The sequence below is a fragment of the Eumetopias jubatus genome, unplaced genomic scaffold, assembly GCF_037043125.1.
Source record: "Eumetopias jubatus isolate StellerSeaLion01/CBP00866 unplaced genomic scaffold, mEumJub1_p1.0 scaffold_6, whole genome shotgun sequence".
NCBI lineage: Eukaryota > Metazoa > Chordata > Mammalia > Carnivora > Otariidae > Eumetopias > Eumetopias jubatus.
In genome coordinates, this window is record NW_028274812.1 from 55,107,830 (window position 1) to 55,120,976 (window position 13,147).

General features: G+C 36.3%; 1 protein-coding gene and 1 pseudogene across 1 annotated transcript; both read right to left on the reverse strand.

Moving 5' to 3' along the window:
- Window positions 1–3,113: 3,113 nt before the first annotated feature.
- LOC114209962 (small ribosomal subunit protein uS2 pseudogene) lies at window positions 3,114–3,996 on the reverse strand (annotated as a pseudogene).
- An 8,366-nt stretch (window positions 3,997–12,362) lies between these two features.
- LOC114209964 (protein S100-A6) lies at window positions 12,363–12,635 on the reverse strand. Its single transcript, XM_028104191.2, has one exon. The coding sequence runs from the start codon at window positions 12,633–12,635 to the stop codon at window positions 12,363–12,365; it is 273 nt and encodes a 90-aa protein (XP_027959992.1).
- Window positions 12,636–13,147: the final 512 nt, after the last annotated feature.

Genomic DNA, 13,147 nt, shown 5'->3' on the forward strand with positions numbered 1-13,147 from the left:
TGCATTCATTACTCTTCCCCCATCCCAGCTCCTGCAAACCACTGATCTGCTTTTGTCACTATAATTTTGCCTTTTCTAGGATGTTATATAAATGGAATCATACAGTAAATAATCTTTGTGTCTGATTTCTTAAATTTAGAAGTCTCAATTTAGAACTTAGGCTTTTAGATTCTCTTATGGCTCATGCTTTTGGTGTCATACTTAAGACATTTTTTACTAACGCAAGATGACAACGATTTTTTCCCAGGAGTTTTATAGTATTTGTACTTACTTACTGATTTGAGATACATTTAAAAAAATATTTTAAAAATATTTTATTTATTTATTTATTTATTTATTTATTTATTTATTTATTTAGAGTCAGGGAAGGGGCAGAAGGAGAGGGAGAGAGCAAATCTCAAGCAGACTCCCCACTGAGTGCGGAGCCCAACTTGGGGCTTGGTCCCATAACCCTGAGATCATGCTGTGAGCTGAAATCAAAAGTTGGGCGGTCAACCGGGTCACGCAGGTGCCCCAATTTAGGATACATTTAATAATTAATTTTTGTCGGTGATATAAAATATGGAATGGGTTTATAGTTTTGCCTATGGATGTCCATTTTTTTTTCCAGAATCATTTGTTGGAAAGACTACTCTTTCCTGATTGGTTTATCTCAGATCATGTTGAAAATCAATTGATGATATATGTGCAGATTTCTTTATGGGCTCTCTATCCAATAGAAGCAATATATGTCCATCCTTACACTATAAGCTGCATGTTTTCTGTATATGTCCCTTATTAGGATCAGAGAGTTTTATTTCTAAATTACTGAAAGTTTTTATAACAAATGGGTGTTAAATTTCCTAGGTTTGTGTGTAGGTGTATGTGTGGGTCTTGAGAGGACTGTGTAATATATCCTTTTTCTTCCCAGATTTATTGAGGTATAATTGATATACAGAAACCTGCACAAAATTAATATATGCAATTTGATGAGTTTGGACATATGTATACACTTGGGTTACCATCACCACAATCATGGTAATAACATGTTCATCATTTCCAAAAGTTTTCTTGTGTCTCATATTTTGTTTTGTGGTAAGAACACTTAACATGAGATCTACACTCTTAACAAATTTTTAACAGTACGGTATCTTACTGTTAATGCCAGGCACCATGTTCTACAGCAGATCTCTGGAACTTACTTCTCCTGTATAACTGTAACTAAACATCCATTGAGCAACTCACTACATCCCCCTCTAGTGATCCTTCAATATAGTCTGCTAATTCACTGAATTTACACTGAGTTTCCAAAATTAAACAAATCTTGAATTCTTGAAATGACTAACACTTAGACTTGGTACATTATCATAATATTCTGTGATTTTTTTCTTATACTATCTTTAGTATTGGAACAGGGTAATAATGATCTTAGAAATAAGTTGAAAGGAATTCCATCCTCTTCTATTTTCTAGGAGTTTACATAGAATTAGTATTATTTCTTCTTTAAATGTTTAGTAGAATTAACTATTGAAGCTAGACATAAAGTTCTCTTCAGGGGAGATTTTTTTTTAACTACAAATTCAGTATCTTTAATAGATGTTCAGATGATTTATTTCTCTTTTTCCATTTTTTTGAGTGAGCTTTAACAGTTCATGTCTTTCAAAAAATTTTCAAATAAATTTAAAATCAGAATATTTTAAATTAAAGACATTTTTTAAATTTAAATTTAAAGACATTGAATTTGTGAAGAGAACTTTATGTCCAGCTTCAAGAATTAATTCTACTTAACATTTAAGGAAGGAATAATACTAATTCTAAATTGTGAATTTATTGGAAGAAGATGTTCATAGTATTCCCAATTATCTATTTGATGTCAGTAGGATCTCTAGTAATATGTCTGTCTGGCTAGATCAGAGACTGGAAAACTTTTTTCTCTAAGATGTCAGATAATAACTATTTTAGGCTTCTTCCTTCTCATTGCCACCCTCCACCTCTTCCTGAATATCTTTTAAAAATGTAAAAAGTATTTGTAGCTTGCAGACTATACAAAATCAGGTTACAGACTAGACTTGGTCCATTGGCCATAGTTTACCAACACTTAGGCAAGAGTTTTATCAATTTTGTTAATAATTTCAAAGAATCATGTTTTGTTTTTATTGATTTTTCTCTATTGTTTTACTGTTTTTTTTGTATCACTGATTTTTGCTCTGGTTCTTATTTTTTTTCTTTTGTTTACTTGGTGCTTTATTTACTCTTCTTTTTCTAGTTTCTTAATGTAGACACTTAGATCATCTGTTTGAAATCTTTGTTCTTTTCTAATATAAGTAGCTAATGCTTTCAATAACTTCTAAGCACTGTTAGTTGCATCCCACAACTTTTGATATATTGTGGTTTTTGTTTTTATTTAACCTCAAGATATTTTCCTATTTCACTCATGAGTTCTTCTTTGACCCGTGGTTTGTTTGAAGTATACTGATTGACTTCCAAATATTTGTAGGTTTTCCATAGAGCTATCTATTATTGCTTTCAAATATAATATCATTGTGGTCAAAGAACAAACTTTTTATGATTTTAATTGATTTAAAGTTATTAGAATTATTTTCTGACTCAGAATATGTCCTTTCGTGGTAAATATTTCATGTGCACTTGAAAAGAATATGTATCCTACTGTTGTTAGGTAGAGTGTTTTATAAATGTTAATTAGATCAAAATTTTGGTAGTTATTCACATCTTTTATATTTTTATTGTTTTCTGTATTCTTATTCTTATTCTCTCAACTATTAAAAGAGAAGCTGTTGAACTCTCCAACTATAATTGTGGATTTTTTTTTATTTCTCCCCTCAGTTATATCAGTTTTGTTTCATATGTATTATATTGTTTCAGTATTTAGTATTTTGAAGCTGTCTTATTAAGTGCATATACATTTAGTATTGTTATGTCCTATAGATAGATTTACCCCTCATTGTGAAATTACCTTCTTCATCCCTGGTACTATTCCTTGCTCTAAAATCTACTTTTTAGTGTATTAATATAGCCACTCTAGCTAGCTAGCTAGCTTTCTTTCTTTCGTTCTTGAAACTGTTTATTTTCTGTCAACCTTCTTTCCATTTTGTTTGCCTTTGTGGAAGAGCAACTTAAGACCACTCAGTGGTTGTTCCTAAGCATTCAGTGGCCTGAGCAGTTGGAGCTGCAGGCCAGTCTTTAGTGGCTGGCTGAGTGCTCCAGTCTTCAGTAGGGAACTGCTGAAAGGCACAGAGGGCACCTGCACGCCTTCAGACCAGTCTGTGACTTCAGGTGGAGTAGCAGTGAACTCAGGAGCTGGAGCTGTCCATTCATCTTGAAACTTCTCCTTGGTCATAGCCTTTCAGCATTGGCCTGCTCTTACTTTGTAATTTCTTCAGGATCTCTGTAGAAGTAGAGATCACCCATGACCTCCCATGGGTATTCAGGGGAAATGGGGCCACACATGCACAGAACTTCCTGGGCCAGCATCCACCACATCAGACCTACTGAATGAGCTCCCTTGTTGTAGCAAGGGATAATGATGTCCACATAGCGCAGAGGAGAGTCTGTGTTACCCAGAGCAATGGTAGGCAGGTTAACATAAGATGCCTCTGTGAGAGGCTGGTGGTCCACCCTGGGACCAGTAATCACCAGAAGTCTTGGCTCCCAGAAGGCTGCCTGGATCTGGGTTAGTGAAGTTTCCAGGAGTGAAGCAACCAGCAATAGGAGTGGCTCCAGGAGCAGCAAACTTCAGCATACCTCGCTGGCCAGTATTCCTGGAGGATATGACACTGACATCAGCTGGGTTTTCAATGGCAATATTGGCACGAGCTGTCAGCGGAAGGTTCTCCCAGGTTCTCTTCAGATTTATGATGTAGATACCATCACTTTGCCTTTTATAGAGGTACTGTTCCATTTGGAAGTCAAGGTTGGTACACATAAGTAGGTTCCTCCTGCAAGGAATTTGAGGACATCCTCCTCCCTTATTTCTAGGACATCAAGGGCTCACGACATTGTGAAAGTTTCTCTTTAAGTTACGACAGGGATGCAGAACAATGTTGTATGGACCTCTCTCTGGGTAGCACGGAAAGTCCAGTTTTGGTTTGATTAGTGTTTTTATAGTGTATCTTTTCCCATCCATTAACTTTAATATTATCTATGTCTTAATATTTTTGTGCCTTATAGATGGCATATAATTGAGTCTTGCTTTTTTTTTTATCTTACCTGCAATCACTGCCTTTTAAGTTTGTGTAGATCATGATATTTAATATAATTAGCAATATCACTGGATTTAAATTCAACATATCACTATTTATTTTCCATTTTCCCATCTGCTTTTTGTTTTTTTTGACTGACTTCTTTTAGGTTAATTTCATTTTTATTTAAATTCCATTTTACCTCCACTACTGGCTTGTTAGCTATACCTCTTTGTTTTACTATCTTAGTGGTTACTCCAGGATTTATAACATACATTTTAAAATTATTACTGTCTAGCTTCAATGCACATATAGTATAAAACTCATAACAGAATGCTTCCATTTACCTACCTCTATGTTATTGTTCTCATACATTTCACTTTTCATATATAGGTGACCCTTTAACAGTGCAAGGATTAGGGGCACTGACCCTCTGCATAGTCCAAAATTCATGTATAACTTTTATTCCCCCCAAAATTAACTCCTGAAGCCTACTGTTAACCGGAAGCCTTATTGATAATGTAAACAATCAATTAACACATAGATTGTATGCTGAGTGTGTTATACATTGTATTTTTACAATAAAGTAAGCTAGAGAAAAGAAAAAGTTATTAAGAAAATCATAAGGAAGAGAAAATACATTTACAGGACTCTTACTGTATTTATCAAAAAAAATCTCTATAGAAGTGGACCTGCACACTTCAAACCTGTGTTGTTCAAGGGTCAACTGTACTATAAATTTGAAAATTCATTGTTATTATTTTGCTTTAGTTCATCAGTTATCTGTTAAAGAAGTTTAAAACTAAGAAAGTATTTTCTGTTCATGTATTTATCATTTGCAGAGCTCTTCATTCATCTGTGTAGATCCAAATTATCATCTGACATAATTTCCTTTGGCTTGAAAAACTTTCTTCATTTTTGTAGAACAGCTCCTCTAGTAAAATTCTCTAAGGTCTTTTTCTTTTAAATTGAGATGTAATTGACATATAACACTGTAGAAGCTTAAGGTGTATAACATAATGATTCAGTATTTATATACACTGCAAAATAATAACCACAATAAATCTGGTTAACATCCAACATCCTGCATAGTTACAAATTTGTTTGAACTTTAAAGATTTGCTCTCTTAGCTACCTCCAAATATACAATACAGTATTATTAACTGCAGTCACCATGTTGTACATTATATCCCCATGACTTACTTATTTTATAACTGAAAGTTTGTACCTTTTCTGTACCTTCACCCATTTCACCTACCTCGAACCCCTACCTCACCCCAAGCACCAATCTGTTTTCTGTATCTATGAACTCAGTTTTTTGTTTGTTTTGTTTTGTTTTTAGATTCCACATATAAATGAGATTACATGATATTCGTCTTTGTCTGCCTTACCATAGTGCCCTCAATGTTCATGCACGTTGTCGGAAAGGACAAGATTTTCTTCTTTTCTTAATGGCTGATAACATTTCATTGTAAATATATATAATACCACATATTTTTTAATCCATCTATCAAAGGACACTTAAGTTGCTTCCATATAAGTTAGTGATTTCATTTCCTTTGGATAAATACCCACAAGTGGAATTGCTGGATCATATGGTAGTTCTATTTTTAAGTTTTTGAGGAAATGCCATAGTGTTTTCCATAGTAGCTGCACCAGTTTACATTCCCACCAACAGTGCACCTGGGTTTCTTTTTTCCACATCATCACTAACACTTGTTATTTCTTACCTTTAAAAAAAAAAGATTTTATTTTTTTATTTGAGACAGACAGAGAGAGAGTGCACGAGAGAGAGAGAGAGAGAGCACACAAGGGGGGTGGGTGGGCCTAGGGAGGGGCAGAGGGAGAGGAAGAAGCAGACTCCCACAGAGCAGGGAGCCTGATGTGGGGCTCGACCCCAGGACCCTGAGATCATGACCTGAGCCAAAGTCAGACTCTTAACTGACTGAGCCACCCAGCACCCCTCTCACCTTTTTGATAATAGCTATTCTAATGTATGAGATGATGTCTCATTGTGGTTTTGATTTGCATGTCGCTGATGATTAGTGATGTCAAGCACCTTTTCATGTACCTGCCGTTGACCACCTGTACGTCTTCTTTGGAAAATGTCTTTTCAGATCCTCTGCCCATTTTTTAATCAGTTTTTTGTTTGTTTGTGTTTGTTTGTTTTGCTATTGAGTTATATGAGTTCCTTATATATTTTAAATACTGCTTATCTGATATATGATTTGAAAATATTTTCTCCCATTCAGGAGGTTGCCTTTTCATTTTGTGGATGGTTTCCTGTGATGGGCAGAAGCCTTTTAGTTTGAGGTAGTTCCACATATTTATTTTTGCTTTTGTTGTCTTTGCTTTTGGTGTCAAATCCAAACAAACATTGCCAAGACCTATGTCAAGGAGCTTACTGCCTATGTTTTCCTCTTGAAGTTTTCTGGTTGCAGGTCTTCTGTTCAAATCTTTAATCCATATTGAGTTAATTTCTGTGTTTGGTATAAGATAGCGGTCCAGTTTCATTCTTTTGCATGTGGCTGTCCAGTTTTCCCAACATTATTTATTGAAGAGACTGTCTTTTCATCATTGTATATTCTTGCCTCCTTTGCATAAATTAATTGACCATAGAAGTGTGAGTTTATTTCTGGCCTCTCTGTTCTGTTCTATTGATCTATGTGTCTGTTTTTGTGCCAGTACCATACTGTTGTGATTATTATACCTTCATAATGTAGTCTAAAGTCAGGAAGCATAGTGTCTCCACCTTTGTTCTTTGTACTTTTGTTGTTATTAGCTAATCATATTAACTGGTATCTTCAGATATAGAAATTGAAGTCCAAAGTATAAGTTCAGTAAGGAGAGAGTGACAAAGTATTCTTTCCCTCATTCATTCCTTCATTCAGAAAATATATAGGGAATGTTTATGTGTACATTTTTAGGTCCTGAGATACACAAGTAAAAAAGGCAGGAAATTCTCTATCCTCATGGCACATTGGTTCTGGTCGGGGGAGATATACATACATGCATACAAATAAATTAATTAATTTAAAAAACAGTTGCAAATGGTGGTAAGAGCTATAGAGAAAACGGGGAAAGGAAGTTGCTACTTTTATAGGTAATTCAGTGAAGGCCTCTTTGAGGAGGTGATATCTGAGCAGTGGTTTGAGCCAACTCATTCCTGGATGATGGAAGAGACAGAACTGTAAAGATCTAAGCAGAAGGAAATATCAAGGATAACAGCCCTAGAGCAGAATGAACTTAATGTGCTTAAGGAATAACAAGCAAACCAGGGCAGGTGGAGCATAGTGAGGAGGAAGGAGAGTAGAAGGCAATGAAGTGTGAGATGAACAGGGGCCAGAACGTGTAAGATTTGGTAGTGCTGGCGAGGAGTTTGTGTTTTCATTCAAGTGAGAGGGAGGTTATTGGGAGGTTTGGAGCAGGAGATTTACACTGGCTATTGTATGACAGATAGATGCTAGGGTGGAAAGAATGGAAGGTGGGAGGTGGAGAGCTTTAGAATAGATCAATCCAGAAAAATAAAACTTTTTGCATACAAAGTTAACAAGCATTTGAAAGAAGAGAAGGGGAAGAGATGGGCCAAGGAAAGGAAGACTGAGCAATTAGTCAGAAGACTGGAACTCCTGGCAAAAAGTATTTGCTGAGAAATAGTAACTAGTGAGATTCCTGGTGTCAGTAAGTCTGAGACATTTTAAAACAAGTCGGTCCACTAGTCAATTTTAAGTTATCTGTGGTTCAAGGGTGTAAGCTCCCTCTACTATTCCAAGTTTTATTTAATACTTGCTGCACATACCCTACTGCATTGGTGGTACTTTGAAGATAAAAAGGCCAGTATAAGACCACACAGCATGGGATAAGGAGAGCATACAGAATATGGCAAGATGATTCACACGATAAACTAATCCAGTGGATTCGAGAGTAGGAAACCATCAGTGATGAACAAAAATGGAAATTCCTCCAAGATGCTCAGGAGGGATGTGTATGAACACTGGCTTTCCCAGGACATAGGTGATGGTGGTTTGAGCCAACTCATTTGAAGCCTGAAGGGCAGGATGACCTAGCTGATTCCAGGTCACACATTTAACTAAAGAACAAAGAGACAGAATACAGTTTTATGGTGTGATTAGGTCAGTAGCATAAATCTTTAGGCTCATCTTTCCCAATCAGATGTTTTTCCCACTGGTTACTTCTATTAATAATTCATTTATGTAGGGGCACCTGGGTGGCTCAGTCGTTAAGCGTCTGCCTTCGGCTCAGGTCATGATCCCAGGGTCCTGGGATTGAGCCCTTCATCGGGCTCCCTGCTCGGCGGGGAGTCTGCTTCTCCCTCTCCCACTCCCCCTGCTTGTGTTCCCTCTCTCGCTGTGTCTCTCTCTGTCAAATAAATAAAATCTTTCAAAAAAAAATAATTCATTTATACATTCATTTGGCAAATATATACTCAGCGCCAGATATTGTGTTGAGAGCTGAGGATATAGCAGTAAATAGCATATAAAACATAACAGCTATGCCAGTTGGTAACTGACCCCACTCCAGCCTTCAGAATGGCTAGACTTTGGCTCAGTGAGACACAAGGACACCCATGCTGGGGCATTTGGGGGGAAAGAAGCTGTATCCCTCTTCTGTAGGAATTTCTTATCTCCTTCATGTGGGGAGCCATTAGCTGCTCAAAACAAACTTAGCTATTATCATTATTACTGCACATTATTTATCTTTTCCTTAACTTTTTGATTTCCCTTACTATGTCTTATGTGAACTAAATTTCTAAAATAGTTTCCTTACGTAGTCAGATCTTTTGTAATTTACTCTGATACACAGCTTGCAATAACAAAATTTTTGGTGTATGATTAAATTATTTCCTGAAAAGGTCAAAATCTGTTCTAGAACAGAGTATTTTCTAAACATTTAAACAGAAAAAAAAGGAAATGTAACAAACACTTTGGAAAATTGTTTGGCAGTATTGATCAAAGTTGAATAGACACATAACTTATAACCTAGGAATTTTACTCTCAGTGTATACCCAGCAGATACAAAGAGTGCTATTTGTATGATTTCATTTACATAAAGCTTGAAAACTGGCAAAGCTCAGGAGACTGACTACCTGGGGGATTAGAACGACCAGAAGGGAACAAGAGGGAGTTTGGGGAGCTGGTCATGTTCTGTTTCTTTACCTGGTTACATTGATATGTTCACATTGTAAAAATTCATTGAGATGTATATTTAAGATTTATGTACTTATCTTTATGGATATTATATTTGAATGAAAAGGTTTTTTTTTAAATTTAAATTCAATCAGCCACCATACAGTACATCATTATTTTCAGATGTAGAGTTCAGTAATTCATCAGTTGCATATAACACCCAGTGTTCATCACATCACTTGCCCTCCTTAATGCCTGTCACCAGTTTACTTTAAAAAGTAGAGGCAAAATGCATTTTGTTATTCTCCCTGGAGTTCATAATTCACTATTTTGAAATACTTTGGATTCTCAATGAATATTTGGTGATGATTGCTGTCACTTTAATTACAATTTTTCCTTTTATCATCCTCCTTGGGGGATAATTTTTCAGCAAATATATGTTGGAAATTCTTAAAAAGAAAAAAAAAAACTAACCAAGCAAAATGGTTCTAATCCAGCATAATATTTAACTATTATTACAAAAAAGGATATATATCACTGAATTCTCATGCAGACAGAATTTACAAGTTATATTGAGCTAGACATTTGTTTTTATTTTTTTGAAGTTAAAATTTCAAGCTTTTATCTTTCAACAGGACTCTCTCTCGCTACAGTTATCTATAAATATAAAAAATAGTTTTCTCTCAAATATTTCTTGAATCTGTCCTATCATCTGATCTCAGCTCTCCTTGCTCTGGGGCAGGTTCTAATTATTCTTTCCTAGACCTCTGCAATAGCCTGATAATTTGTCACAACCTGACCCCAGTCTTGCTCCCTCAAAACAGCCCTTATCTAGCCTCTGAAGTGACACATCTTACAACAATCTGATTATTATATTCCTTTCCTTCAAACCATCTTAGTTAATGGAAACTCCATCCTTGGAGTTCTCTAGCCAAACACTTTTGTCTCATCCCTGACTCCTTTCTTATCTGTCAGAAAAATCCAATTAACTCTATTTTCAAAACATAATCAAAAATCTGTTCATTTAATGTCACTAACATCATTACCATCTCTGTCAGAGCACCATCATTTCTTGCCTAGACTATATACTGCAAAGGCCTGCAAACTAACCTCCTTGCTGCCATTCTTGTCTCCCTACAGTCTTGATGTAGCACCTTGGTGGAGCATATTTGATGTAGCACCAGAATGATTTAAACACACACACACAAACACACACATCAGTTTATGGTACTTCTATGCGTCACAACCCCCAGTGGCTCCCACTTGCACTCAGAGAAAGATCTGAAGCCCTTGTGTAGCCCTATAAGAACTTTGCCCCCTGTTAGCTCTCTGACTTTATCTCCTGCCTACTCTATGGTTTCTGTGGTGTTCTATGAACACACCAGGCACATTTATTACTTAGGTCTTTCATATTGGCTATTCCCTCTGCCTGGAATACTCTTCCTCAGATATCCATAAACCTCATTCTATTACTTACTTCCAGGGTTTGGTCAGATGTCCCTTTTCTCATAAGACTTACCTGCACAGGCTGACTTACGCTGAAGACCAGTTGGATGGTGAAGGAAGAAAAACCGGAAGTGGGGGGAAGGAAAGAAAGACATGGTTTCCAATTTCAGGGAATTCGAATATCTTGAGCATTGCAGACAGTAAATAGACAATTGCAATGCAGTATAATAAATGCTGTGAAAGAATTAAAAAATATAATTCTAAACTTAGAAGAAAGGCAGGGGTAGGACATAAAAATTTGAAAATAAACTGCAGGTAGATGGGTATTTATGGAAATATAGAGAACGGGAAGAGAAGAGGATTCAGAATAGAACACAAGGGAACAGTCAAAAATATAACTGAAAATTCAGGCAGGAATCCTACTTAGGAAGCCTTTACATATAGACTTTCAAAAAGAAGGGAGCTGATCTGAATATAGGTATTAGGTTTGGTAATTAGCTCACTAATGACCTTGATGTAGAACATTTCAAGGGAATATTAAAGAAATCAAGCAGTTGGCAGTGGATTAGGGTCTGGATGAGGTCATAGAAATGAAATTGGTGGGTGTGATCTATATAAATAATTCCTTCAAGAAGTTTGTCAAGAAGGGAAGAAGGAAGGTGGAATGAATAAGGAGGAATTTAATCTTTATACAAGGCAATGGTACAAAGGGAGGAAAGAAAGTTTGAGAAAATTTCTATGCGATTGAAGGGGAGTTCTCCATCCTTAAGGGAAAGATCCTAGGGTTATAGAATTCTAGGATAGCTAGAGAAAAACTGGCAAATAAGAACATAGATAGCTACATCTCAGGAAAATGAAACCAGCCTGGCTGTGTAGGAAACATAGGATTGGATGACTATACCCAACCGGCATCTTTAATTGTACAAAGGAAAAATAAAAATAAAGAATGACTCTATTTAGGGACCCAAGAGATATTTTCAGAGTGTGTCTTATAATCAACATAATATTAGTAACTGGGAAACACATTCCCTTTGGATGTGGTCAGTATTGGGGGAGGACATAAGTTCCATTTTCCAGAATGCTCACATTTATTATTTTAGGGACTTTAATCATATCAACTCTTTGGCTTTATCTGCAAAATTGAAGATTTCTAATTTTTAAAAATATATCTTAATTTGGAAACCACTACAATTCCATAATAATTTAAATTTTATTTTTTTGAGTCTTCTCTCATAGCTTCATCTCTACTGAATTATGGTGACATAGCTACTTTAGTACAAGGCAATAATTATAATGTCTCTAGTATCTGACTATGCCATTTAAGGATGCAAAGCATATTATGAGTGTTTTTGGCTACAACAGCCCTGATGCCTCTGACAATAGTTAACAAGGCTACTGAAGCTCCCTCCCAGGTAGAAACTGATACATCAGAATCATCACTGCAGTGATGAAGTGGTTCTTAAATTCAACTGATTTCAGATACTTTTTTTTTTTTTTTGACCAAAAAAAGATATTTATTGAAAAGTTACCCACCACTGGAGTTGACCTAGGCAGGCCCGATGGAGGGTGTCTCCACCTTCCTGATTTATTTTCAGCCCTTGAGGGCATCATTGTAGATCAAAGCCAAGGCTCCCAGGAAGGTGACATATTCCTGGAAGTTCACCACCTCGTCCTTGTTTCGGTCCAGGTCGTCCATCAGCTTTGCGATGTCAGCATCCTGCAGCTTCGCACCAATGGTGAGCTCTTTCTGGATCAGCTCCTTCAGCTCCTTCTTGCTCAGAGTGTTCTTGTCACCTTCCCTGCCCGAGTATTTGTGGAAGATGGCCACAAGGAGGCCAATGGCCTGATCCAGGGGGCACTCCATGGCTGGGCACTGGGCTCAGAGCGCTTGGCCGGGAGAGCATCCAGGGACCCTCAGATAACTTTCTTTACTCACTTCCTGCCCTTTAAGACTTGTATTAACTTGGTTTGAACCAGGGGCTAAATTTGGTTTAATTTGTAGAACTCACAAAATTTGTGTTCAAAGTGTGTCTAATAATATTACTGAAAGAGGGGAAGCAAATTACACTTAAACTTCCTTTTGAATTTTTCAGCCATGACCTTAGAAATCATGGAGAAAACCATCACACTGAATATTACTTGTCATTATATGCTATTACATGTTATTACAGGACATTTATTATTTTATATGATGTGTGATGATTAATGAGATTTCTCTCTATAAAATTAGAAAGCAGACGTGTGTTTTTGGTAATTCCATCTTTGTGTTTGGTACTGTTTTCATACTATATTTCACTTAATAAGTGCATTGAAAATATGGAGTCAAGTTAGGAATTAGAAGGAAGACTCTCAGACTTTTTATTTAACCCCTAACTA